Below are 27,583 nucleotides of genomic sequence, written 5' to 3'. Positions count from 1 at the left end.
CAGCTGTTGGCTGCAGCCTGAGTCCCCTCATGACTGCCACTCTTGGCTCGTTCCCTGGTGCATACTGTTCTTCCCTGGCATCCTTGCAACCACTTCTCTCGATGTTACCTTCACAACCCCACACAATTGTTTTCAGAGCACAGGCGATGTCCTTCATCCCAAAAACAAACACATGGCATTCGAACACAGTTTGTGGGCCAAATCCAATTATGATATTTGTGGCTCACTAGAACCATAAATAGAACATAAAAAGGGAACGTTCTAAAGTTGGTGCTCTCAGCTCTACAACTGATTTTAGTCTGCCTCCCCTAGCTCTCCCCTCTGGGTTATCTAACCTGCTTTCTTAAAAGGGGCAGCACAAACCCAATGACATACATTACAGGTAGGAATGATCAATACTTGGTTTTCTTGAAGTGCGTGTGGTAGAACTGGAATTTGTATATTAATGAGGTAACATTCATCATTAATAAAGCTGCTAACAAGCAATAATCTCCTTTTTATGCCATCTCACCACTCTCTAGCAAAAACCTTCTCAATGACCAAAACTCCTTTCAAAAAAGGATTAGTTGCTCCTAACACGTCTTGCCTGACAAGAACATAAGAATTAGGAACAGAAGGCCACCTGGCCGTTTGAGCCTGCTCCGCCATTCAATAAGATCATTGCTGATCTTTTCATGGACTCAGATCCACTTACCTGAGCTTTCACCTTTATCATTCAAAACATATCTTAACTTAAAAAATATTTACTGAAGTCGTATCAACTACTTCACTGGGCAAGGAATTCCATAGCTTTACAACCCTCTGGGTGAAGAAGTTCCTTTTCAATTCAGTCCTAAGTCTGCTCCCTCTAATCTTGAGGCTATGCCCTCTTGTCCTAGTTTCACCTGCCAGTGGAAACATCTTCTCTACTTCTATCTTATCTATTCCCTTCATAAATTTACATGTTTCTATAAGATTCCCCCACCCCTTTCTTCTGAATTCCAATGAATATAATGCCAGTCTACTCAGTTTCTAATCATAAGCCAACCCTCTCAATTCCCGAATCAACCCAGTGAACCTCCTCTGCACCCCCTCCAGTGCCAGTACGCCCTTTCTCAAGTAAGGAGACCATAACTGAACACAGTACTCCAGGTGTGGCCTTACCAGCACTCTGCAACAGCTGCAACATCTTGTGATTCTACTGCATTTCTTGCCTGTACCTGATTGTACTCAACTGTTAACATGGCTTGTTATTTCTTTGATGTCACCAAGATTCACCAATATGACTGTAAAATGACTAATAAAGTGAACATTGAAATATGAAACTGCCAAATAGGACACATTCATTTTCCCACTAATGAACTACTCCAAGATTTTCCTAAGCTAGTTTCAATTTTTATGGTTCAATCGTTTTAATCTTCCAGATAATTATAGTCAAATCAAAGACTTTCCCCACAGTATATAGCTCATCTGTTTGTAAACTGTTCATGTGCTAAAATAACTTGGGTCCAATTCTTTGTGGAATTCTTTTCAATGAGTTCAAACTTTGAAATTATTAAAAATAATGATGAAACCCATTATCATGCTTCCATTGCAATTTCCTATTTGACCAACGATTAATAAGAAAATTAGTAGCTAAAAATAAGTTTGACTGTATTGTGCTATTACAAAAGTATTGAGAATTTGTCCTGTAATGTAACTGTCTATTTTGAATATTTAAAAATAAAACATTTAGAAACAAGGATACAAGCATAACAAAGAAAACATTCTGAACAATTAAAAAATTGACTGTTTTTATTTTTAGTAATAACTCAAAAGTGATAGTACATTCCAATTTCTAACACAAATTCCTAAATTATAGCAGCATTATATCTTGTGATCTACAAAGTTAGTTTGTGCAATTTCTTTAACACAGCATACTAGGTGATAATGAACAAAATGTAACAGAGGAAGAACAGGTTAAGATGAAATAGTTTGGTGTTATCTTACTTTTCAGTTGGTTTACTCATGATACCTGGGCAAAAATGATACCCATTTTGTAACCAATAAGATGTTACATTTAAATTAGATGAAAACTAGTTAATTTACTTAAAGGAATATTGAAGTGAAAAGAATATTAGTCAGAACACCAGTAGAACTTTTTTGATAACACTATGATCTTTATTAAGTACCTGAAACAAGCATATTAAAACCTTGTTTCAGTTCACTTATGATGCAGAGGTGCCAGTGTTGGACTGCAGTCGACAAAAGTTAAAAATCACAACACCAGGTTATAGTCCAATAGGTTTATTTGGAAGTACTAGCTCTCGGAGCACTGCTCCTTCATCAGGTAGCTGTGGAGCAGGATCATAAGGTGAAGGTCTTATGAAGGAACAGCACTCCGAAAGCTAGTACTTCCAAATAAACCTGTTGAACTATAACCTGGTGTTGTGAGATTTTTAACTCCGTTCACTTAAACAATGGCATTTCACCAGAATAGTATTTCATAGTGCCGCACTGAAAGTAGCTGAAGTTATCTGCTCCATGCCTGAAATGATACTTGAAAACAAAATCGTCTGATAATTCAACTGTGCCTTGATTTTATAAGCTACGATTTTCTATGACATCCCAATAATATATTTGTTTTTATTCTTTTGTTGAAATCCACAGCAAAATAAGCATTGTTCCAAATGCATGTATATGTTGCACAAACAAGGAAATGAATTCTCACAAAAGGGAATAAACATTTCATTTTATCATCTTTTGACATCTATGAATAGTAGCAGGTTTCATTCTATTTCCTATTCAGTCACAGAATTTACAATATGCGAATGGCACACATGGATCCCAATGCAATTCAATCCATATTATATGTGTCAACACTTTGAATTGGCTAAGGGACAATGACATACCTCCTCATTTAAAAAATGCATCATTATCCATTGGGTGATGTATCCTTTCTATCCATATTCTACATACATAGAAATAAAGAACGGGATCCAAGATGGCGGCGACCCAGCAACTCTGAGTCTATAGTGCTCTTCCCAAGACATTGGTAAAGTGGGTCACCCACCCCCACCACACTCACCAAATCATTCATAATAGCTGTTAAATTTAATTAGTTGCTTAGTATTACATTTAAACAGTCTAATATTTAGTAAAAATTACCAAAGGGAAGGGAGCCCGCAGCTCTCAGCAAGCAGGACCCCCTCCCCCACCCTCTCCCTCTTCAGCTGCAGCAGAGGCGTCCACAGCCACCCCGGGGGACTTACCTACAGTGACAAGCCTTGTGGAGATGATCTCCAAGCTGGATGCGAAGATCGACGCTTTTATCGAGGAGTCCCGAAATCGATGGGACTCATTCTCGGCCGCGCTGCAAAAGCACGACATTAAGGAAATCGAGCGCCGAGTCAGAGAGGTGGAGTTAAAGGCTGCGACCTCTGAAACTACAGCGCAATCGGCCGTGGATCAGGGTCCGGACTCTTGAACAGCGAGCCTGGACCTTAGAGAATTACATTGACGACCTCGATAATCGAGGTCATCGAAAAAATATTCGTTTGCTGGGCCTTCCCGAACGGGAAGAGGAAGGCCAGCTTACAGCATTCCTCGAGCAGTGGCTGCCACAGCTTTTAAATCTGGAAGCTGGATCAGGACAGGTAAGGATGGAATGGGCCAAATGCGTGGGCCCGGCTCGAACCAGCGCCCCCGCCCGGTCCTGTTCCGGCTGCAGAGCTATAGGGAGAGGCAGATACTCCTAGAAGCTTCTAGAAATCTTGGAAAAGACCCCCAAGCTATGATCTATAAAGGATCCAAGATCATGTTATTTCAGGACTTTTCTCCAGTTCTGGTCCGACAAAGGAAGGCATTCGACGAGGCGAAGAAATGTTTAAGGGACTTAAATATTCAGTACTCCTTACGCTACCCAGCAACGCTATGCTTTAACCATGAAGGATCCGTGTATAACTTCGGATCGCCAGAAAAGGCTAAGGGATTCTTGGATTCTCTTAGATAAACTGTAAGAGATAATGGATGTTGGTTTGCCTTTCCCCCTGCTTTGGTTTATATCCCCCCCTTTTCTTTTCTTACCTTACTCTATCATATTATCATGGGGGGTGGAGAGAGGGATTTGATTTTCTCCCCCCGCCGGAGTTGTTTCTTTTATTATCTTATGTATATGTGTGGGTCTATGTATGTATGTATACATGTGTGTGAATATGTATGTATGTGTATGTGTATATGCTGGGGGGTTTGGTTAGTGTTGGTGGGGGGAGGTGGTTACCTTATTCTATTTTACCTCTGTCTCTAGGAGCGGGGTTGTTTCTCCCTTGTTATTTTGTATTATTATATTTAATTATTATTTGTTGAGGTTGTAATTTTATAGTTATATGTTTATATATGGTATTAACATTACTAAATATATCCAGGTGTTGGTATGGGTGGGGGTAGGGTGCTCACTGTTAACTCTAGCTTTGTATTATATCTGAATTCTCCTCATTTTATTGAGGAGCGCCTGGGTCAAGGGTGGGGCATTGGTTGGGAGAGGATATGATGGACCTTTGGAAAGGAAGTGACACCCCTTTTTTTTATTTAGAAATAGTTTTTTATTATACTGTTGTGAGTGTATTAGAGAGCCTTTATTTTTGTAAATTTTATATGCTCTATGCTCGGGATGTTCTGGATAGGGTTTCCCCTCCCAAGGGGTCTCGGATTTGCCCAGATGATTATGGTTGATCAGTCAGTTAAGTGGTGCACCTGGAATGTCAAGGGGAGTAATTCGTCAGTCTAAAGGAAGAAAATATTATCAAATCTTAAGAAAAAAAGAGTTGATATAGCTCTCCTACAGGAGACACACCTGTCGGATAAAGAACACTTGAAATTACGACAGGGTAGATTTGATCAGGCCTTTTTTTCTTCTTTTAGCTCAAAAAGCAGGGGAGTTGTTATTCTTGTTCGGAAGAATTTCCCTTTCAAAATCCTAAATCAGATAAAAGACGAATCTGGACGATATATTTTGATTAAAGCCCTCATAAATGGAGAGGAATATGGGATTTTAAATTTGTACTACCCCTTGGCACACCCCTTTAAATTTATAACGGAAGCCTTTTCAAAACTGATGGCTTTTGGTGCCCATCATACAATTATAGGGGGAGACTTTAATTGTATTATGGATCCGGAAATAGATAGGATTCCCAAGAGTACTGCAGGAGTATCTCCCAGATCTAGACAATTGGTGGATCTGAACAAAGAATTAGGATTAGTAGATATATGGAGATGTCTTCATCCACAGGGCAGAGATTTTTCTTTCCACTCCAATCCACATAAATGTCATACCAGAGTTGATATGTTTTTTGCCCCCTCATTTTTTTTAAATTCCATATCATCCTGTAAAATAGGTAGTATAGCAGTTTCCGACCACGCTTCTGTATATATGGAAACTAAGGCGAGGAACAATGGGACATCCCCTCTGCATTGGCGTATGGACCCCTTCCTAATGAAAGATAGTAAATTCGTCAAGTACTTCTCTCAAGAATTTAAAACTTTTTTAGAAATTAATTCAGGTACGGCTAGCAACCCATCAATGATGTGGGAGACCATCAAAGCTTATACGCGAGGTTTGATCATCTCCTACTCAGCGACCCCGAAAAATTTGAAGGGAGAACAGCGTCTGCTGAAGCCCGCTTAAAAGCAGCTGAAACAGCATACACTGATACACCTTCTATTATTAAATTGCAAAGGATTACGGCTCTTAGGACAGCTCTAAACACTACGCTTACTCAAACGGCTAAGAGGGAAATATTATTTGCAAAACAAAGGTTATATGAATATTGCGACAAACCGGGTAGATACTTAGCATTTCTTGCAAAGAAAGAAAAGGCCCCTCAAACTATTACGTCTATCAAGGAAATTACGGGTATTTTGACTCATGGTCATAAAAAGATTAATGCGATCTTGAGAGAATTTTATTGAGTTATATAAATCGAAGGATTGTGAAGATAGGACTAGGAGGATGCAGTCATTTTTTAAAAAATTTGACCTTTCCAGGTCTAATTCCGGAACAGGTATCAGTCCTAAATGCTCCTCTAACAGTCCAAGAAATACTTGATGCAATTAGGCAACTTCAGAGCGGTAAGGCTCCTGGCCCAGATGGTTTTCAAGCTGAATTCTATAAAGAATTTACAGAAATATTGGCTGGTCCACTTATGGACATGTATAACTATGCATATAGTCAGGGCTGTCTCCCGCCTTCGCTGAAAGAGGCAAATATCTCTCTTATCCTTAAAAAAAGAAAGGATCCAGAAGATTGTATGTCAGACAGACCAATATCCTTGCTAAATGTAGATTTTAAAATCCTTTCTAAAACATTAGCATTGAGACTAGAAAGGGTACTACCACATATTATAAAGGAGGATCAGACGGGGTTTATTAAGGGCTGGAGATCATCTAATAATATTAGAAGGGTTTTGAATATGATTCAAGCCTGTCATCAGGGCAAGATACCAGGAGTAGTAGTTTCATTAGATGCGGAAAAGGCATTTGATAGGGTTGAATGGTCATATTTGTTTTACACATTGGAAAGGTTTGGCGTTGGACAGGCCAAATGGGTCTCAACATTGTATAGTGATCCCAAAGCAGTTGTGGTTACCAATGGATTAGGTCCGGATAGCTTCAGTGTGGGTAGGGACTGCCGTCAGGGATGCCCTCTCTCACCATTGTTATTTACGCTAATAATTGAACCACTAGGAGAAGCTATACGGGCTGATCCTAATATAACGGCCCCGAGGATCGGTACAGGTAAACATAAAATCACCCTCTATGCAGATGATGTTCTTCTATTCCTCAGTAATCCTCTGATGTCCGTACCTTGCTTAATCCAAGTTATTAATACATTTAGCGCATTCTCAGGCTATAAAATTAATTTTTCAAAATTGGAGGCTATGCCAATGGGTGGCCTTGCTATGATACCCCACTTAGTGGACGGATCCCTTTTTCCCTTTCGTTGGTCCCTGGAGGGTTTCTTATATTTAGGTATTTTTATTACCCCAATATTTGGTCAGTTATACAAGGCTAACTTTGTGCATTTACTGGAAAGGATAAGGTAGGACCTCCAGCGATGGGGAGACCTTCCAATTTCCTGGTTGGGTAGAATAGCACTAATTAAAATGAATGTCCTGCCCCGTCTCCTATACCCTATGAGAATGCTTCCGGTGATGCTGCCGAGGCTAACACTACGTAAATTATATGGCTGATTGGGTTCCTTTATCTGGAATCATAGACGGCCCCTCATTAAGAAGCTACAGCTTCCACAGACTAGGGGAGGATTGGACTTCCCAGATTTTAGGAAATATCAGTTAAGCTCCCTATTAAGTTACATAGCTGATTGGGTCTTGTCTGATCCACAATCAATCTGGCTGGACATCGAGGACTCTCAAATAGAATACCCACTTATTAACCTTTTATTTTCAGACAAGAGGAAAATCATTACGGATCACTGTAAAAACCCTATAATACTAAACACAATTAAAGCTTGGAATATGATGCGGCAAAATGAGGGCAACTCACATAAAACGTCCCCCTATGCGCCGATAGTGGGAGCATGGGGATTCCAACCGGGGTTTACAGATGCCACTTTTAAACTCTGGAGATCAAGGGGTATCTCATGTCTCGGGGACCTATTTAAAGATGGGGTCTTGATGTCTTTTGAACAGCTGCGTCAGAAATTCGGATTAGCTAATGGAGACCTCTTTCGATACTTCCAAATTCGAGACTATACAGAAGAAGACTACGTTATTAGATAGTCTTTATAAATCAGATAGAGAATGCAGTGTCCTACGACCAGTGGGGTATCCTCCATCAGTACTATTTATCATTTACTACATGATGAAGTATCGGGAGATAAGGATAATCTGCTTAAAACATGCGATCAGGATTTGGGACTAGAAATCTCTATAGAAATGTGGAATGATATTTGGGAAAACGCTAGAAGAATTACTATCTGTAACAGAACCCAGGCTATCCAGCTGAAGATACTTCATAGGGCCCATATAACACCGGTTCGATTGGCAAAATTTAAGGCAGGAGCATCTCCAATGTGTCCCAAATGCAAAATAGAGATGGGCACTATTGTACATTGCCTATGGACCTGTCATAAGATCCGTAGATATTGGACTAAAGTAGCAAGTACCCTGACAGAAATTCTAAGAACGGAAATTAAAGTGGACCCTGTATCTCTCCTTTTGGGCTTTTCGAACTTTCCCTCCCTGGATATGCACGGGAAGAGACTTTTTTCTAATCTCTCTTTCTGTGCAAGGAAAAATATTTTGGTGAACTGGGTGGCTGAGGGCCCCCCTGGACTTTCAAACTGGCACAGATTAATTATGGAATGTATTCCCCTTGACTTCCTTACAAATATGGTGCACCGAAAGACTGAATTATTTTATAAAATATGGCAGCCCTTCTTGAATTACATAAATACAGATATTTCGGCTATCCTAACAAGGGCGTTTATTTAATTGAGATTACAAACCGTTAAAGTGGAGGGCTAGAAGTTGACACAGTGCTGTCTATTGATTGATAAGATGACAGTTGAACCCAATCTCTCATTCAAATATGTGTTGCAATAAAGAACCAGAATCATGGCAGGACTTGTAGATCACCCAAAAATTGAGGGAAATGTCAGTTGATTCAGATCTTTTATGTTGTCAATTCCAACATAGCACTGTCATGCCTTGGAACCACATAATCACTTGCTTGTCAAAATGGTATGCGGTGGAAAAAACAATAAAGTAGCATTTATAAAATTGCCTTTACAACTTCAGGGCATTCTTAACAGAGAATTTTGAAATGTATTCACTGTAGGGAAACAGAAATTTGGCACAGCTAGGTCTTGCCACCAACAGTAATGATGTGAAGGGCTACATAAATTCTTTTAGTCATGGTGGCTAGTGATAACTGTAACAGAAAAAAAGAGAAACAAACATATGCATGGCACATATGAACAAGCAACAATCTGCAATTAATATTGAAAAGTATCGATCCTAAAGCTCCACAGGGAGCTTTTCAGTTTCCAATGGGTGAAGACTGTTTTGAAAAATGGTATAAATAGCCACTTTCAGTTCATTTTTTGCATGTTACTGGCCTCCTGTGGGAGTTACAAAGGCAAATGATAGCAACCACTCATACCCAACACCATCAGGATTAATCATATTTCTATGTAATTATTAATAAAGAAAAGAAAAATAAGGCATGCTGCCATGAGATTTTTAACATTCACTGAGGAGGAGCATTGGACCTCAATTTAGTATTTCAAGTGAAAGGTGACTACTCTAATTACATTTTTGGAGAACAAGGAGAGAACATTTTGGGGGGAGTGATACAGGACGAGAGGAAGAGTCATTTGAAATTCTTTTCACCTTCAATATTGATGCAATTTAGAGTAAGTCAGAAAGTGCTAGAGAATATAATGTTAAATCTTCACAAATTATTAAGATATTTGTTATAGAAGACATTTTTATTCTTTACACCTTACTTCTAGGACACTCAGAAACAACTTCTCTTGATCAAATTCTGTGTGTACATAAAAACTGTACTAATGACAAAAACAAATTACAAACTAATACCCACCAGTGAGGCTATTTACGTTTCAACCTATCACAACAAACTGGCTGCAATAGTCTACTGACAACTTTAGAAGCACAAAGTTTGCATAACAAAGAAGCAATGCAGCTATTAGATCATTTTGTTACTAAATCTGCAATTCCCAAGCTGATATTGCAGACAGGAAAGTGAGGTAGCAAGTGATTTTTGTTAATGTATATTGAGGCAAGATTTTTGCTGATGAAAGCTCCAGATATTAACATAATGGCCATCTTGACAGACTGCTTTTTGGTTAGCTCAACCTGACATCTCATTTTGGCAATAAGGGACAGAAGATTGACAGGTTGGCTGCAAATTGTTTCCACTAACTTCAGACATTAACATAAATCCTTATCTGATAATCGCATAGAAACATGATTAATTCTGATGGTGTTGGGAGTGACTGGTTTCCATCATCTGCCTTTGTAACTCCCAGAAGAGACCAGTAACACACAAAAAGAAACAGTTGAAAGTGGCTATTTATACCATTTTCCCCAAATAGTCTTAAAACCCCCTGCAGAATTTTAGAATCAATGCTTTTCATTACTAATTGTGGTTGTTGCTGCTCTGTATGGAATGTCATGCATACATTTGTTTCTCCTCTTGTTACCCCAAGCTGTCTCACCTCCTGAAGGAAGTGGTACTCCATCAATGGAGTAGCCAATGAAGAAAACTCCTATAACAAGTAAAGGTGTTTCCATTCATACAGATGGTATTCAATTTGTTATGGATTGCACAAGATTCAAGATAAGACTACATTTTCAAGAAGATAAAACCCTGAAGACTAGAGCAACAATACTATGCTTCAAATCAAGTAAATGTGAGATCCTTATTGAGCTCTTCCTCCTTTCCAATTTTATCTTGTCCAAGTAGAATCATATGAACGTACAAGTTAGGAGCAAGAGTCAGCCTTTTGGCCCTTGAGTCCGCTTTACCATTTAATAAGATAATTGCTTATCTGACGGTAGTCTCAGCTCTATTTCCTTACTTATCCAAGATAATCTTCACTCCAGCACTGCCCTGACTTGCTTGTATATGCATTTTGTTTTTATACAGAAGGTGGTGATATATGGAATTTAGCTGCCGGAGGAAGTAATGGAGGCAGGTACAATTACAACATTTAGAAGACATTTGAACAGGTACATGAATAGGAAAGGTTTCCAGATATATTGGCCAAACACAGGCAATTAGGGCGAGTTCAGCTTGGGAAACATGTTCGGCGTAAGAACATAAGAACTAGAAGCAGAAATAGGCCATCTGGACCATCGAGGCTGCTCTGCCAGTCGATCTTTCCATGGACTCAGCTCCATTTACCCCCTTACTCACCATAACCCTTAAAATTCTTTGCAGTTCAAAAATCTATCATTGTCTTAAAAACATTCAATGAGCATGGATGAGTTGGACCAAGGGGGTCTGTTTTTGTGCTGCGTGACTCTGACTCTATAAGCCACCTTAACCTGCAATTCAGTTTCTTCTTGGGCAAGGACCATGAGCTAGAGCAGATCAGATCCCGCTTGAAGTTGTGAGTTCATAAAATAATACCATTTTTACGAAAGACCTTAAAAATACAAACTCATATTTATGATACTAGATGTTGATTTAATAAACAATTTAATAGTTACATACTGAATGTTATGCTGTTTTGTTTCTGTTGATGTTTGGAGTCATGTAAATTTCCAAGTATTAAAATAGGATCATATTGTAAAAATAGTATATAAACTTTGTATTAAATGATTACCTGGAATGCCTGTTCCAATATGCTTTTAGTCAATATAGAATGGACATTTAAGACAGAATGTACAGTTGGTTCTGCTATAATGCGTGTTTTTTCAATGCGAATTGGCTTTAACGCAATTGAAGAATTTAGACCGTTATTTGTAGAACGAGAACTTTCCTTACCAATATTGGCTATAATGTGATTCCAGTCCCACGAGTTTCAATTGGGTGGTTATTGCGTGATTTTCTTATACCATGAGATTGCATAAGAACAGAACTATTGCGTTATGTCAGAATCGACTGTGGTACATAAAGAACTTAATAAAAAAAAGTTTTAAAATCGATGGTCACAGACTTGTCTTCAGATGGTATTTTAGTAGTTACCTTTTTACTATACATTATTCTGTCAAGCTTAACCATAAGTAACAATTTTCTTCATCTGTTTGCATTAGGAAGTTATTTGCAACAGCTATAGAATTCTGTAAAAGAATGAACAACAGCATAGCAAATGTCTGGAGGGTCTGGATACACAGGGCATCATCTGATAATGTCATTTTTGTAACATTAGGTAACCTGATGTGCAATTCAGCATATGATTTATTTCATGTAAATTCTTGCAACATCTACTATTAGATCCGATGTAGCCCAAGATACAGCAAGAACTGATATTCATCAATAATACTTAATAATCTGGGACTTCAACATTTTGTCTTGTCTTTTCTATCAACTAGTAGCAGTTATGGGCTGTTCTGGCTCCCCCTAACCCCAAACTCAAGGGAAAATATTTTAAGTTGTGATAATAAAATAGTATTAGCTGTGAACAAAGAAAAAAAATGTTCCAAATGCTGCAGTGTTCAAAAGAAATCAAGAGCCTATGATTAGGAAAATGAACATTTAAAACAAAAATTATACACTTACTGATGACGGTTGTTTTTTTTAAGTGCTGGATCAACCAAACAAAGTGTATCTCTAATGATGGCAACTTTTATTTCTTCATCCACAGGACTAGCAACATATTCAAAGAGTCCAGGAGAAATCTGTGGAACAAACAACACTTCAAAACCACACTTCAGCAGAGGCTTCCTAAATTCTACATTACACCACAAATCTTTGCAAGTTTTCTCACATCTCATCTTTAAAAACAGTTCACAAATAAGCCACAGTCCTTGGACAGAGTAACAATATTTCAAAAGTTATAATTTCAATCCCTCGATCTCACATAGTGAAGTACAAAAGTACACAGAGCCAGATTAAGGAAGATATTTTGTTATGATCCTAGCTGCTATTACTACTAGAGAAGGCAGATTCCAGACTGCTATCTAGCTTGATAGATCACATTTTGTGCTTTTATTTATTTAATACGATGGTGAAACACATGAAATGTGGCAAATTTGGATTCAACAATAAAAATTGTTTACTACATAAAAGAAATGAAAATAAAAAACCAAACTATTTACAAATAATGCAATTCAAAAGATATCAAAACACAGTAAAATAAATTTCCATCTATCCCAATGCTATCACTTTGCAATGCTCAAATGCTATCTATAGGCTTGATTTAATGGTTTATTCCATATTCTGATCTTGACAGTTTGATAGCCCTTTCCTGATTAGTCATGTAACTGACCCTAAATTTTCTTAGCTTCAAATAACTCCTCCAGTGTTCTATCTGAACACTTCTGGTCTGGAACTTCAAACTAAGCCCTTATATTGAGGTAACCTTTATTTTAAAAAACTGGTTTGAATTCGCTCTTTTTTCCAGGAGAGACTTTCTTACATCTAACTTCAACCAGGCTTTCTACAAATTGAAATAACAAGCTTTCTATACTCTGGGGTTTTCCAAAAGCAAAAGAAAGCCTGGACTTTTCTAAGAAAAAAGCAAGTTAATGTTTTTCAATGTTTACGATGTCCAGTTGTCCAACTGTAACCACTCTCATAATGCAAACCTATTTCCATTATCACTCCAAGAATGCATTCTCATACTGGTTTAAAACTCCATAAACATTGACAAATTAATGGTTAAAACCCTCTCATATGCACACAACAAAACCTACATGCCATTCATTCAAAATCCCAACTTCAAAATAAATGCTATGAACATATAAACCAAACACCATACATCACACCTCCCTGTGAAGAAAAACGAAAATATATCTTTAAGAGGCATTTTCATTTCCCATCAAAATATTATCTTAACACTACTTTTATATCACATTAACAGAAGTGACATCCATTAGGATCATAACACAATCTATACACTTGTCTTGATGCCACAGGAATGAGGGTACCAAATTAGGTAATGCAAGTCCCAATCTAGGTGTTTTAAACGTAAATACCTCAAAATTTTGAAATAATCTGTTAATTTCTTTTAGACCAAGCTGTGAAGTTCAATCTCAGTCACATTTTATCACATGTTCTCCCCCACCTCCCACCACCCGTCACCCCTCCAAGACTAAGGCATAAATCTCTTTCTTGGTTGGATTTGGACTTTTGCATAATTTATAATTAATATTATTCATTTTCCATTACTGCAGTCCCTTCCTCAATAAGCCTTATGTGATTTGATAAAATGTATTTGCTCACTGAAGATTTTTTAATTCTGACATGTATAAACCCTCCTTTTTCTTTGAAGTTAGCAAAGAATATTTACTTTAGTTCTTTCAGTGCTGCCTTGATGAATAAATAGGGTGAAATATCAGGGCTGGGTGATGGGCATCAATTTCAAGCAATGCTTATGTCAAATAAATCCTTAATCCAGGCATTCTTTTTGCTTTTTCTCAGATGTTTTCAACAGAGTCTCATTCCATTTGACCAAATTAAATCAGACAGTATTGTCAAATGAACTCAGCTGAGATTTAATCAAAATACACAAATTGCACTCTCTCAACATCCAACTAAATATATATTTCAGGGATGGCCGAAAACCCTAAAATTAAGTCAAGAAAATATTGCTCAATTTTAGTTGGCAAAATAAGTTATGGCACTATACCCACCATTTGCTAGAAGGTGCACTCCACTATGTTACACCGCATTCATTTGATGAACTGAATTCATGGGCAAAAGTGTTGAAGAGCAGTACACAGCATCCTTGATCTTGCAATCGATTTACAGTTCAGATATGAACCAAAGTAAAACAGGTAGAAATGCTTTATGAAAGGAATATATGCCTCATCTGAATAATGCCCGGTTTATTTAATAATTATGTTTCTTCTTATATAATGCTGACTGTTACTCCAGACAGGATTTCTGTATAAACAGCAGTTTCACATGATAGCTTCACAGGTCCCCATAGCAACAACAGCATGAATTAAAACTAAAATAATTTTATGTGCACAATACTGGGCAGTTAGGCATGCAACATTCATCAAGGACATTAGGTGAATAGTCCTTAATTGCAATGGTAACTGCAGAATCATGTGGTACATTTTAGTAATGGTGAATATTAGAGAGAACCACAGATCAAAGCATTAATTATAATGCATAACGGTCATTCTGCTAAAATGCAATGGTTGTGTTCTTGTGCAACCCCGCATTATAGAAAAATTGCACTTTAGAAACAGTGCTTAAAGTGTGGGCAAGGTAATTGCGTTACAGCTAACATACATTTTAAAAATGTGTGCTTTAGAAATAGTGTCCCTAATTTGTCAATTGCATTAGTGAATTTGTGTTAGCAAAATGTGTGTTATAACAGAACAGCCTGTATTCCATAATTACTTATGATCAAGAAATGTTGAAACATATTAATTGATCACAAGGTGAATTATTCAGTATCTTCTTATGCTACTCATTTAAAAAAATTTGTAAACCATGCATTTCTAAACCTTAAGTTAATTTACAGGTAGCTCTGCTTTATAATACACAGCTCTCTACTGTGTATTAGAGCAAAATTGGTTCTACCAGCAGACAGAAAACATTACTCTACTACAGAAAAAAAAAGCTTCTTGATGTTTTTGCATTTTCCAAGGAAGGAGTAGAATTTTTCTGCCTGGAATAAACAGAACAATAAAAATTTAAACTTAATGATGCTACACAGGCATCATACTCTTCTCATTCTGTCAGGTCACATTCACAGTGATAACTACCAATAAGGGTGCCTTCTCTTGGAATCCATGACAAAACACTGAAAGAACTGCAGGTGCTGGAAATCTGAAACAAAACAGAAATTGTTGGAAAATCTCAGCAGGTCTGGCAGCATCTGTGAACAGAAATCAGAGTTAACATTCCAGGATCCAATTACTGAGATTTTCCAGCAATTTCTGTTTTTTTGCCTTGGAACCATCCCTGGCATTGATGTATCAGGCTTAGCGTAACAATTGGATCCTGGGAGGAGTTCATGTCAGGTCACACAAAAATGCTTTGAATGCAGTCTGACCTTTTGCACCCAAAATGGGGAGGGGAAAAGACAAAGTGCCTCAATTCCATCAGTGTAGTTGTTGTGATTCTGTGGAGATGACTACATTACTCCTACACATGGATAAAGTGCTTAATATATGGGGTACAAAGGCAAAATACTGCACACTTGAAACCTGAAATTAAGACTGAAAAATCTGGAAATACTCTGCAGATCTGGCAGCATCTGTGTCAAAAATGTTAACATTCAGGTGGATGACTTATTGCCAGAACTATACTTGATATCCTGGTGTGAAAGCATATAGCTACACAAGCAGCAAAGCTTGCAAGGAATATCCCTTTCATATGGGCAGCACGGTGGCACAGTGGTTAGCACTGTTGCCTCACAGCGCCAGAGACCCGGGTTCAATTCCCGACTCAGGCGACTGACTGTGTGGAGTTTGCACATTCTCCCCGTGTCTGCTTTCTCCGGTTTCCTCCCACAGTCCAAAGATGTGCAGGTCAGGTAAATTGGCCATGCTAAATTGCCCATAGTGTTAGGTATAGGGGTAAATGTAGGGGAATGGGTGGGTTAAGCTTCGGCGGGTCGGTGTGGACTTGTTGGGCCGAAGGGCCTGTTTCCACACTGTAAGTAATCTAATCATTATTACATGATTTTAAGCATGTAATGTATTTAAAGTGTTTTTCAAACTCAGCATTTTAAAACTTTAATTTTAATTCATATGTAACAATACTGTGGTTATACAGAAATATAATATTCATTATAATAAACTGTTCCATATTTTCCATCTCAGAAACATCAGTACCCAGGCATGAAATATAAGAAAAGCAGAGATGCTTCACAAATCTTGGAGGGAAAGACCAAGGTAAAAGATTGTTTGGCAATGCAAATCAAAACATAAAAACATGACCAAGTCCCTAAGGTTAAAGCTGTAAGTCAATGATATGCCTGTTATTAGTATACCCTGTTTTTTTTACTGATTGACCTTTTAAATAACATTATTGACAGAAGGCATTTCTACATGTGCTACTATCAATGAAAAAAATTGCCACTGTATTAATTTTCACATTTCACAGTATAGATCAAAAATCTAACAACCAAGCTAAATAAATAGCAATTTGTTATTCTGAAGAGGAAGTAAATCATATTACACTAGAATCAGCATACAACATGAGAACTTGTAAATTGATTTCACACCAATATTCATTTTTGCATATGTTAAAGCAACAGGTAATGAGAGTAGACTGTAACTTTTGATGACATGTGAGCTTTGTTCAGCTTCTTGTGCTGACATAATGAATCTAATACCTGCCAAAGAGATTGTTCAAAAGTACATAACCTTTACAGAACACCTAGATTTGTTAATATTGTGAGAAACCATTATGATTGTTAAATTGTAACACTTCTGAAATGCAACCTGTTCTGTACATTAAAAGCACAAACAAAAAATATTGGAAATATTCAGCAGGTCAAGCAGCATCTGTAAGGTGAAAGGGTGTTAATGTTTCAGGTCAATGACCACTCAAAATATTTCAGATTTCCAGCTTCAGTAGTATTTTGATTTTGTATATTGATGTATTCCAATAATTTAACATTTTTGAATGTATACTATATGAATATACACAATAATTATGATCTACTACCAATTACATTGCATCCTGTTTGAGCACAATATACTGTGCCATAGTACAATGTGATGTGGGTCCATGCTAACAACACACTCCACACTGCTGTTGAAAGAGTAGGACTTATCATAAAGGTATACATCATTTTTGGGTAACCCAGTGATTTCAGTAAGGCAAAAGTTTTTTTGTAGCAGGTAACATACTCGGCTTCCAATCTGGAAAAGGCATATATTGCAAGGTGATCACGAATATTAAGGGATGAAGTATCCAAAAAAGAAAAAAAAACTTCCCTTAAAAATACCTAAGTAACAAGTACTGTGCGATTCTTAATGTCACTAAACAACACCTAGAGCACAATCATTGCTTTAGAAAACTTTAGAAACTAAAATTATAGCATTTTCAATTTCTATTTGGGTCAAATTCTACATAAAATCTCTGTACAAAAACATAATAATCATATTACATGGTGACCAAACCTGTGACATGTGACATTGAAGATGATAGCCAACCCAATGTATCTGTCACCTTAACCAAATTACATCTTCACTTTTTCTATGACTGATTTGAACTCGTTTTAAGAGTTGAAATATATCAATTTGAATAGTATCTTAGTCAGCTATGCCAATGTTTTCCTTCAATGTGTTAAGGCAAACATTTTAATGCGCCAAGTGGCTCCAGGCCTCTTACCTCCTGTTCATGCTCTATTCTCATGCTGGGATTGGCATTCACCTCCAATAAAATAGGCTTCATGTTTTTCATCAGAAGTATATCAAATCCTAAAATCTGTGTAAATAATAGTACAATTCATTAGAGACCATAAAATTTTAATATTTCATTTTAGCCATTATCTTCACTTTCCATTTATAATTAAATGCAGGAGACTAGAGGTTGTAATATGATTAGGTTTAAATTCCCGATAGAAAGAGGGGGAAAAAAGCATAAAAATAAAATCAGATTAGAATAGGGCAAATTTTAGAAAAATTTAACAAAGTGAGGTGAAATGAACTGAGAAACTGGCAAGCCACATGATAAAAGGGAATCAATGTCAAGTTTCAAAATGCTGTGCATAAAGATAGTAAACTAAAATTTAAGAGGATACTAAGTGACAACCACAAAATAGCCTAACCCTAACCTTTGACCTTAAATCTATGCCCCTTGATTAATGACGCCTCTACTAATGGAAAAAAAGCAGGCAGGGACAAGGTAGGACTAATAAATTAAACTGCATTTATTTCAATGCAAGGGGCCTAACAGGGAAGGCAGATTAACTCAGGGCATGGTTAGGAACATGGGACTGGGATATCATAGCAATTACAGAAACATGGCTCAGGGATGGGCAGGACTAGCAGCTTAATGTTCCAGGATACAAATGCTACAGGAAGGATAGAAAGGAAGGCAAGAGAGGAGGGGGAGTGGCATTTTTGATAAGAGATAGCATTACAGCTGTGCTGAGGGAGGATATTCCCAGAAATACATCCAGGGAAGTTATTTGGGTGGAACTGAGAAATAAGAAAGCAATGATCACCTTATTGGGATTGTATTATAGACCCCCAAATAGTCAGAGGGATATTGAGAAACAAACTTGTAAGGAGATCTCAGCTATCTGTAAGAATAATAGGGTGGCTTTGGTAGGGAATTTTAACTTTCCAAACATCGACTGGGACTGCCATAGTGTTAAAGATTTAGATGAAGAGGAATTTCTTAAGTGCGTACTAGACAATTTTCTGATTCAGTATGTGGATGTACCCACTCGAGAAGGTGCAAAACTTGACCTACTCTTGGGAAATAAGGCAGGGCAGGTGACTGTGGTGTCAGTGGGGGAGCACTTTGGGGCCAGCGACTATAATTCTATTCATTTTAAAATAGTGATGGAAAAGGATAGACCAGATCTAAAAGTTGAAGTTCTAAATTGGAGAAAGGTCAATTTTGACAGTATTAGGCAAGAACTTTCAAAAGCTGATTAGAGGCAGATGTTCACAGGTAAAGGGATGGCTGGAAAATGGGAAGCCTTCAGAAATGAGATAACAATAATCCAGAGAAAGTATATTCCTGTCGGTGAAAGGGAAGGCTGGTAGGTTTAGGGAATGCTGGATGATGAAAGAAATTGAGGGTTTGGTTAAGAAAAAGAAGGAAGCATATGTCAGGTATGGACAGGATAGATCGAGTGAATCCTCAGAAGAGTATAAAAGCAATAGGAGTATACTTAAGAGGGAAATCAGGAGGGCAAAAAGGGGACATGAGATAGCTTTGGCAAATAGAATTAAGGAGAATCAAAAGGGTTTTTACAAATATATTAAGGACAGAAGGGTAACTAGGGAGAGAATAGGGCCCCTCAAAGATCAGCAAGGTGGCCTTTATATGGAGCCACAGAAAGTGGGGGAGATACTAAATGAATATTTTGCATCAGTATTGACTGTGGAAAAGTATATGGAAGATATAGACTGTAGGGAAATAGATGGTGACATCTTGCAAAATGTCCAGATTACAGAGGACGAAGTGCTGGATGTCTTGAAACGGTTAAAGGTGGATAAATCCCCAGGACCTGATCAGGTGTACCCAAGAACTCTGTGGGAAGCGAGAGAACTGATTGCTGAGCCTCTTGCTGAGATATTTGTATCATCGATAGTCACAGGTGAGGTGCCGGAAGACTGGAGGTTGGCAAACGTGGTGCCACTGTTTAAGAAGGGCGGTAAAGACAAGCCAGGGAACTATAGACAGGTGAGCCCGACCTCAGTGGTGGGCAAGTTGTTGGAGGGAAGCCTGAGGGACAGGATGTACACATATTTGGAAAGGCAAGGACTGATTAGGGACAGTCAACATGGCTTTGTGCATGGGAAATCATGTCTCACAAATTTGATTGAGGTTTTTGAAGAAGTAACAAAGAGGATTGAAGAAGACAGAGCAGTAGATGTGATCTACAAGGACTTCAGTAAGATGTTCCTCCATGGGAGACTGATGAGCAAGGTTAGATCTCATGGAATAAAGGGAGAACTAGCCATTGGATACAGAACTGCTCAAAGGTAGAAGACAGAGGGTGGTGGTGGAGGGTTGTTTTTCAGACTGGAGGCCTGTGACCAGTGGAGTGCTGGAGTGATTTGGATGTGAGCATAAGAGGTACAGTTAGTAAGTTTGCAGATGACACCAAAATTGGAGGTGTAGTGGACAGTGAAGAAGGTTACCTCAGATTACAACAGGATCTGGACCAGATGGGCCAATGGGCTGAGAAGTGGCAGATGGAGTTTAATTCAGATAAATGAGAGGTGCTGCATTTTGGGAAAGCAAATCTTAGTAGGACCTATATACTTAATGGTAAGGTCCTAGGGAGTGTTGCTGAACAAAGAGACCTTGGAGTGCAGGGTCATAGCTCTTTGAAAGTGGAGTCGCAGATAGATAGGATAGTGAAGAAGGTGTTTGGTCCGCTTTCCTTTATTGGTCAGAGTATTGAGTACAGCAGTTGGGAGGTCATGTTACAACTGTTCAGGACATTGGTTAGGCCACTGTTGGAATATGGCACATAATTCTGGTCTCCTTCCTATCGGAAAGATGTTGTGAAACTTGAAAGGGTTCAGAAAAGATTTACAAGGATATTGCCAGGGTTGGAGGATTTGAGCTATAGGGAGAGGCTGAACAGGCTGGGGCTGTTTTCCCTGGAGTGTCGGAGGCTGACGGGTGACCTTATAGAGGTTTACAAAATTATGAGGGGCATGGATAGGATAAATAGACAAAGTCTTTTCCCTGGGGTCGGGGAGTCCAGAACTAGAGGGCATAGGTTTAGGGTGAGAGGGGAAAGATATAAGAGAGACCTAAGGGGCAACCTTTTCATGTAGAGGGTGGTATGTGTATGGTATGAGCTGCCAGAGGATGTGGTGGAGGCTAGTACAATTGCAACATTTAATTTGGATGGGTATATGAACAGGAAGGGTTTGGAAGGATATGGGCCGGGTGCTGGCAGGTGGGACTAGGTTGGGTTGAAATATCTGGTAGGCATGGACATGTTGGACCGAAGGGTCTGCTTCCATGCTGTACATCTCTATGACTCTATTTTCCTTATAATCTTATTCACTTTTAATCTTCACTATTTCAAGGAAAACAACCCTAAACAATACAATCTTTGCTCAGCTCAGACCTTCCAGCCCAGGCATCATTCTGGTAAAGGTAAATCTCTGCTGGTCGCTTTTCAGTGCATCTTGTCATTCCTGTAATGTAGTGATCTGAACTGCATGCAGTACTCCAATTGTGTCCTAACGAGCATTTTATACAATGTCAGCATAATCACCATGCCTTTGTTTTCTATGCCTTGACTAATAAAGGTAAGCATCCATGATTGTGGCAGAGAAGGATGTTTCATCCAGAGTTCTTGCGCTCCGTCCATTCATTTCTTTTCCTCCTTTCTTTCTCTCTCGTTTTCTTTTCCATTTGTCTTTTTTCCTCTTGTACCAGCAGCCAGGAACGGAGTGTGGAGGATATGACGGCCAGTGGACTGGAATAGTAGTGGCCAACTGCCCTGAGCGGGTGACTGCCAGCAGACCAGAGTGAAGGTCATCCCACATGGAAGCTCTTGTAAAAAGATTGTATTTGTCTATCATTTTACTTTATTTCTTATTTTCCTAATTTCATCTATGTGTATTTGCAACATAGCATAACCTTTCTTCTTTATTTTCTCTTCCTTTTGTACCTAAGATGGTGCCAGGTATTGGCAACATTGTACACCTTTCACTACTCCTGATCTTTTGTAACTTGAGTACACATGACAATAAACCTAATTCTAATACTTTCTTAATCACCTTCTTTAGCACTGTCCAGGATCCTACCATTGATAGTGTAATCCTTTGCCTTGCTAGCTCTCCACTAGCATATTACCTTTCAGTTTTCCAGATTGAATTCTATTTACCAAAGTTCTGCCCACCCAAGCAGTCCTTTATATCCTTCTACAGTTTATGGTTGTCCTCCGAACAACTTTCATGTCTATGCACACTTCTTATTCGTACTTTCTACATTTATTTTCAAATCATAATACACATCACAAACAACAATGGCCTCAGCACTGAGCCCTGTGAAAGCCAGTCTTAGAAATTTCCCTCAATCATCACCTTCTGCTTCCCTCTTCTCAGCCAATTTTGAATCTAACTTACCCCTTTGCTGTGGATCCCATGTACTATTGTGCTCCCAAACTGGGAGCCAAGCATAAACACTCAGGAATGTGTTTGTCCCTTTTGTGGTTTTTTGATTTTAAGTATATGGCCTCATTTTGATGAGCCTTCCAAGAATCTCCTTCTTCACTGAATAAATGATTCATTGATCAACATTGCAACCTCCCGCTCTTCAATCCCTGTCTAGATATCATCTGAATATCCTAAAACCAGGAATATTGAGCTGACAATCCTGACTATCTTTTAGCCAACTCTCTATCATAACTATGATGTCCTAAGCACACATGCCTATCTCTAACTTCTGCTCCTCTATTCCTCCGGGTTTCTTGAATTAAAATACATTCCATTTAGCCTTGTAAAAGTATCTCATGTCTAGCCTATATTTCCACTGCCTTCCAGACTCACTTACTCATGTTTTAACTTCTAATTCCACCTCAGCTGTCCTCACCTCTGAGCAATTTGCAAGGATCCCATCCCTCTACCAACCTAGTTTACACCAGCCCCAACAGAAATGGTCCCAATCCCAAAGGAATCTGAAACTACTGTCCTGCAATACTTCTCCAGTCACACATTCATCTGCTCTGTTCCTCTTTTCTTACACTCACTACCGTGTGGCACTGGGAGTAATCCAGAGATTATTATGTTTGACGTTTTGCTTTTCAATTTCCTCCCTTAAATCTGTTTTCAGGACCTCTATTTTTCTTTCCTCCTATATCATCAGTCTCAACATGGACCACTCCTGTCTGTTCACTCTCCCCCTTCAGCCATTGACTGCGATTCATGGTGTTAGCGCGGATGAAATGATCTCAGTCCGAGCCCAGAGTGCGGTTCGACAATCGGTAATTTATTAAAGTGTTTAACACCGGCAGAGACCAACCGAGGTCTGAATCTCGATCGCTCTCCCGTTCCACGCGCGATGTTACAAGTTATATACTTCATGAGTCAGGATGTAGGAGATTGGGTATGAATGAGTGTGAATGGTGGCAATCATGGCTGGAGTATGTGTGAATGTCAAGCTTCCTGCCGTCCTCGGAGAGTCGGCAGCATACACAAAAGGTGTGCTGTTTATCTTTACGTAAATGGGTCCGGGTGCTATCTGCTTGTCTCTCCGTGAGGGCTGGAGGCTAGCATCCCCGTTTGTTACTTCCAAAGTGTATGTTAGATTCATCCTGTTCGTTTGGTGTTTGCCTTTTGTATAGGACTGTTTTGCATGATCAGGTTATGGGTGTGTGTCAGTTGGAGCCTTGACGAGATTAAAAGGTGGGTTTTGATCTGTGAGTCATGACCATTGTCTGGAGTCCTGACTAGTGTCTGGTCCGGTGTGTATTCGGATCTGTCTTTGGGCCCCCTCCTCCTGATCATGTGGTTGGGCTGGCAGCTGCTGTTTTAGAATGAATACTGTTTGCTTTAAAATGGATACTGCTGGCTCTCCCGATGTGGGCCTTGCTCCATGGTAAACATGGGGCGGTTTATCACCCCCCTTCAATGGAAACAACATACTATTTTGGAAGCATGTCAATGGCTGTAAAAGTATCTGCCTACTCCCTTTACTAACAAATCCTACACCACTATTGACCTGCCACACTTTTCCCCCCACTAGCAAACTGCATTGTGCCACGGCCTATGATCTGGTTGGCCTTCACAGAGGAATGATCAATCCCATTGTTTAAGGCCAAAAACAATTTGCAAGTGAAATATGCAGACTTGAGTATTTCTTCACGGCCTGCCTGTTCCCTTTTTCTGTTTGGCTGTCATCATTCTTTCTGATTGCATTTCTTTAATATGCAGGATGATCATGTCCTGAAACCATGAACCCCTCAGCCTCATAATGCCTCCAGCTGCCATTCAGACTCCAAACTGAGGAAATCGAGTTGCTCCAACCAAAGGCATCTCTTGTACACATGATTGTCCAGACTGCACAAAGCATCTAGGATTTCCATAGTGCAGGATATGCCTAAGCTTCCCAGATATAATTCAACTAAATAGAATATGGACATATTACTTCTACTTTGGTCTTGATTAGAGAGATTTTATTCTTGTTTGTGTTCAGAGTCCTATTCAGGTCCATCACCAGTCTGTCTGCTTCTCCGCAGTGGTTCTCATCTTGCCCACTCCTTTCTGTGATGCTGACTGACCAACATAGGTCCTCACCTCACATGCTCCTTAAGATACCATTATCTGCTCTTGTTAGACAGGAAGATACAACTGGTAATGAATTTAACCTGAGGGTCTTGATGCCCCAGGTGAGGGGCAAGGTGGAAAAGGGGGACCTTAACAGTGACTTCAGCCAGAATTGAACCCAAACTGTTGCTTCACTCTGCATCACAAACCAAATGTCCTATTGATTGGGCTAGCTAACTCAATGCAGTTTCTTGGTAAAACTCAGTACAACTGTGACACTGTCAATGTTTCCAACATACCACAGTAGAGGGTACTAATGGAACAGTTATTAGCACATTGTCATTGTAAGTATCACTTGAAAGTAAACTTTAGAAGTTGAGTTAAGATTAGTGTAGATTGGAGCAGTTTTCAACACCAAAGATCAGCAAATTACTGGACACAGTAAACATAAAATGCAAGGCCAAATCAGAAATAAGTTCTCTCCAGCAGTACTTATACTGTGAGAGCTGATATTTCAACTATACAACAGAAAATTCAAACCCTGACCCCACTAGAGATAATACTGTATATTGCTGTAAAGAATAATAATGTTTCATTTCAGACTTCAATCACACAACATATAAGGATTCTTTGGGGACTTGACAGGGTACATGCAGAGAGGTTGCTTCATCTTGTGGGGGAGTCTAGGACCAGAGGGCATAAGCTCAGAGTAAAGGATCAATCAGTTAGGAGGAATTTCTTTTGAGGTTGTGGATGTGTAGAATTTGTTACAGCAGAAGGCTGTAAAGTCTAAACTGAAAAAAAAACTGCTGCTGTAAATCAGAAACAAAAACAGAAATTGCTGGAAAAGCTCAGGTGTGGTAGCATCTGTAGAAAGAAATCAGAGTTAATGTTTTGGATCAAGTGACACTTCCTCAGAATGGACTGTACAGACTGGGTCAATAAGCATATTCAAGGCTAGATTGACAGATATTTAATCAGCAAGAGAATCAAGAGAATATGGAAAAGGTAGGAAAGTGGGTTCATAAGAATCAGATCAGCCATGATCTCAATAAATGGAGGAACAGACACGAAGGCTGAACAGATTACTTTAGCCTCTATGTCTTATGATCTTATAACAAAAAACAAATTGTGATGATACTGCCCCTTCGAAGTTGTCCTTGGTTTTCTTCAAGAGGGGTCATAAAGGCAGAGATGGCAATATGTCTACAGCTATATACTTTAAAACAATAGCAGGGGAGTGGCCAGTTCTCTAGGTTCAGGTTAATTTTGTCCAGAGTATGATTTAATTTTTTTTTTTAAGGAGTGAGTCAGAAAACTGCTGGAAACCAAGACTAGCAGCTACAGTGAGAAAGGGATTCATGCTTCAACTTTCTCTCTGAAAACTGTCCTGCCTGTAAGACTCTGTGTTTGAATTAACCTTTTGCCAACAGTGTGCTTATGGGAATGTTGCAGGGATTGGAACGGCTGTTAAGTCGTGATATTGTGTTGGGTTATCAAATAAGTTATTCTAAATTCTTTTTTTTATTGTTAATGTTTCATTTGTAATGTTTAAATAAATTCTGTTTTGTTTAAACCAGAGTTGTTTGACCAGCTGCATCACTCCTGGAATATCACTTTATATCTGAATAAAACAAAACGTCAGGGTCTGGGCTACCTTCTTAAAACATTTTGAGGGGTCTGGCCTGGTCCATAACAACATGGATTAACTGAATAAAACTGATATACTTGGAGCAGAAGTCCAAACAAGGAAATTCAAGATCTACACTTCTTCCTCTTGCAAATGTATTCTGTGTCTGCATGCTTAGGGCATTACTATTGCAGCTCCCATGCCCTGTTTAGAATCAAGAATTTTGTGTTATATGCAGGAAGATCCAGCTCATTAGAATTTTGCTTAATTCATGGGTTTGGATTTTCTGATTGTCAGATAGTTGTTATTCAGGCACATGTAGGAGTTTGATTCCAGCATTGGGTGACTGTCTGTGTGTAGTTTGCATATTCTCCCACTGTCTGCGTGGGTTTCTGTTGGGTGCTGGTTTTCTCAGATTGTCCAAAGATATGGATTGACTATGTTAAATTGTCCTTAGTGACTAGAGATGTGTAGGCTAGGCGAATTGGCCATGGTAAAATGCTAAGTTACAGGGATAAGGTAAGACGCTGCATGTGCGTGCTCTTTGGAGGGTGAGTGCAAACTCAATGGATGAATGGTCACTTTCTGCACTGTAGGGATTCTATGATTCTATTGTATGACTCCTGTTGCTTATAAATCCTGTAGAAATCCCATCATAGCAGACTGCAAAGTTATTGCTTATAAGATTTAAGATTTCACTAGGCAATTCCTCTGTGCCTGGAACTTTCTAAAGGTCTCCATTTAAATTGGAAAATTCAGAGGGTGCTGTTGAAATTAAGTAAAACAGCGACACAGGAAAAATTAGAGTATTTTGCACATACATACAGAAAACAGACCACATTTATTTCAGACCCTCCAACAAAGGCCACATTCCACGGATCACTTACAACCTCCTCAGACCTTGACCTGACACCTGCAAGACCAGACACTCATTCACTGCTCCAGGTCAGATTCCCCTTCACCTACTCTGGAATCAAACCCCACTTTTCTCTACTCTGGACCCCTTCATCTCACAGGCCGATCACCTTTGACCCACTATGGAACTGCCACCCTACCACCCAATTGAGGCCTTTGCCTAGTCAAGACCAAACCACCCCAGCTCTGTACCTGGCCACCTTTCATTCCTCTGGGGCCTGACCACCCTTTACCTCCCTCACCTTTTACTACTTTAAGCTGGGTTCATAGACACCTTCTCTCCACTACCTCAAAGATAATATAGTAGTGAACCATAAGACATGTAACATAATTAAATTTTGAAAGTAATAAATAAACTTTACAAGGTATTGCCATTTAAGTTGTTTCTTTGTTACTGTAGAGATTGTAACAAGGTCAGCTAGGTACACCTCATAAAAAATGAGTTTCCTGAATGGACTAGATTAACAACCTCAATCAGGGATTC

General features: G+C 38.9%; 1 protein-coding gene across 5 annotated transcripts in view; it reads right to left on the bottom strand.

The window, feature by feature from the left end:
- Nucleotides 1-27,583, bottom strand: part of ttll11 (tubulin tyrosine ligase-like family, member 11) — a 226,157-nt gene that overhangs the window by 107,911 nt on the left and 90,663 nt on the right. For all 5 annotated transcript variants that reach the window (XM_072566444.1, XM_072566445.1, XM_072566447.1 and 2 more), the window contains 2 exons: nucleotides 17,971-18,066; nucleotides 12,226-12,344 (listed from right to left, as the gene is read on the bottom strand). In XM_072566444.1, the coding sequence (XP_072422545.1) occupies nucleotides 12,226-12,344; nucleotides 17,971-18,066 (215 nt within the window). The remainder of the gene's footprint in view (nucleotides 1-12,225; nucleotides 12,345-17,970; nucleotides 18,067-27,583) is intronic.

Source organism: Chiloscyllium punctatum, chromosome 49 (genome assembly GCF_047496795.1).
Source record: "Chiloscyllium punctatum isolate Juve2018m chromosome 49, sChiPun1.3, whole genome shotgun sequence".
In the NCBI taxonomy this organism is placed as follows: Eukaryota; Metazoa; Chordata; class Chondrichthyes; order Orectolobiformes; family Hemiscylliidae; genus Chiloscyllium; species Chiloscyllium punctatum.
This window is presented reverse-complemented; position numbering and strand designations above follow the sequence as displayed.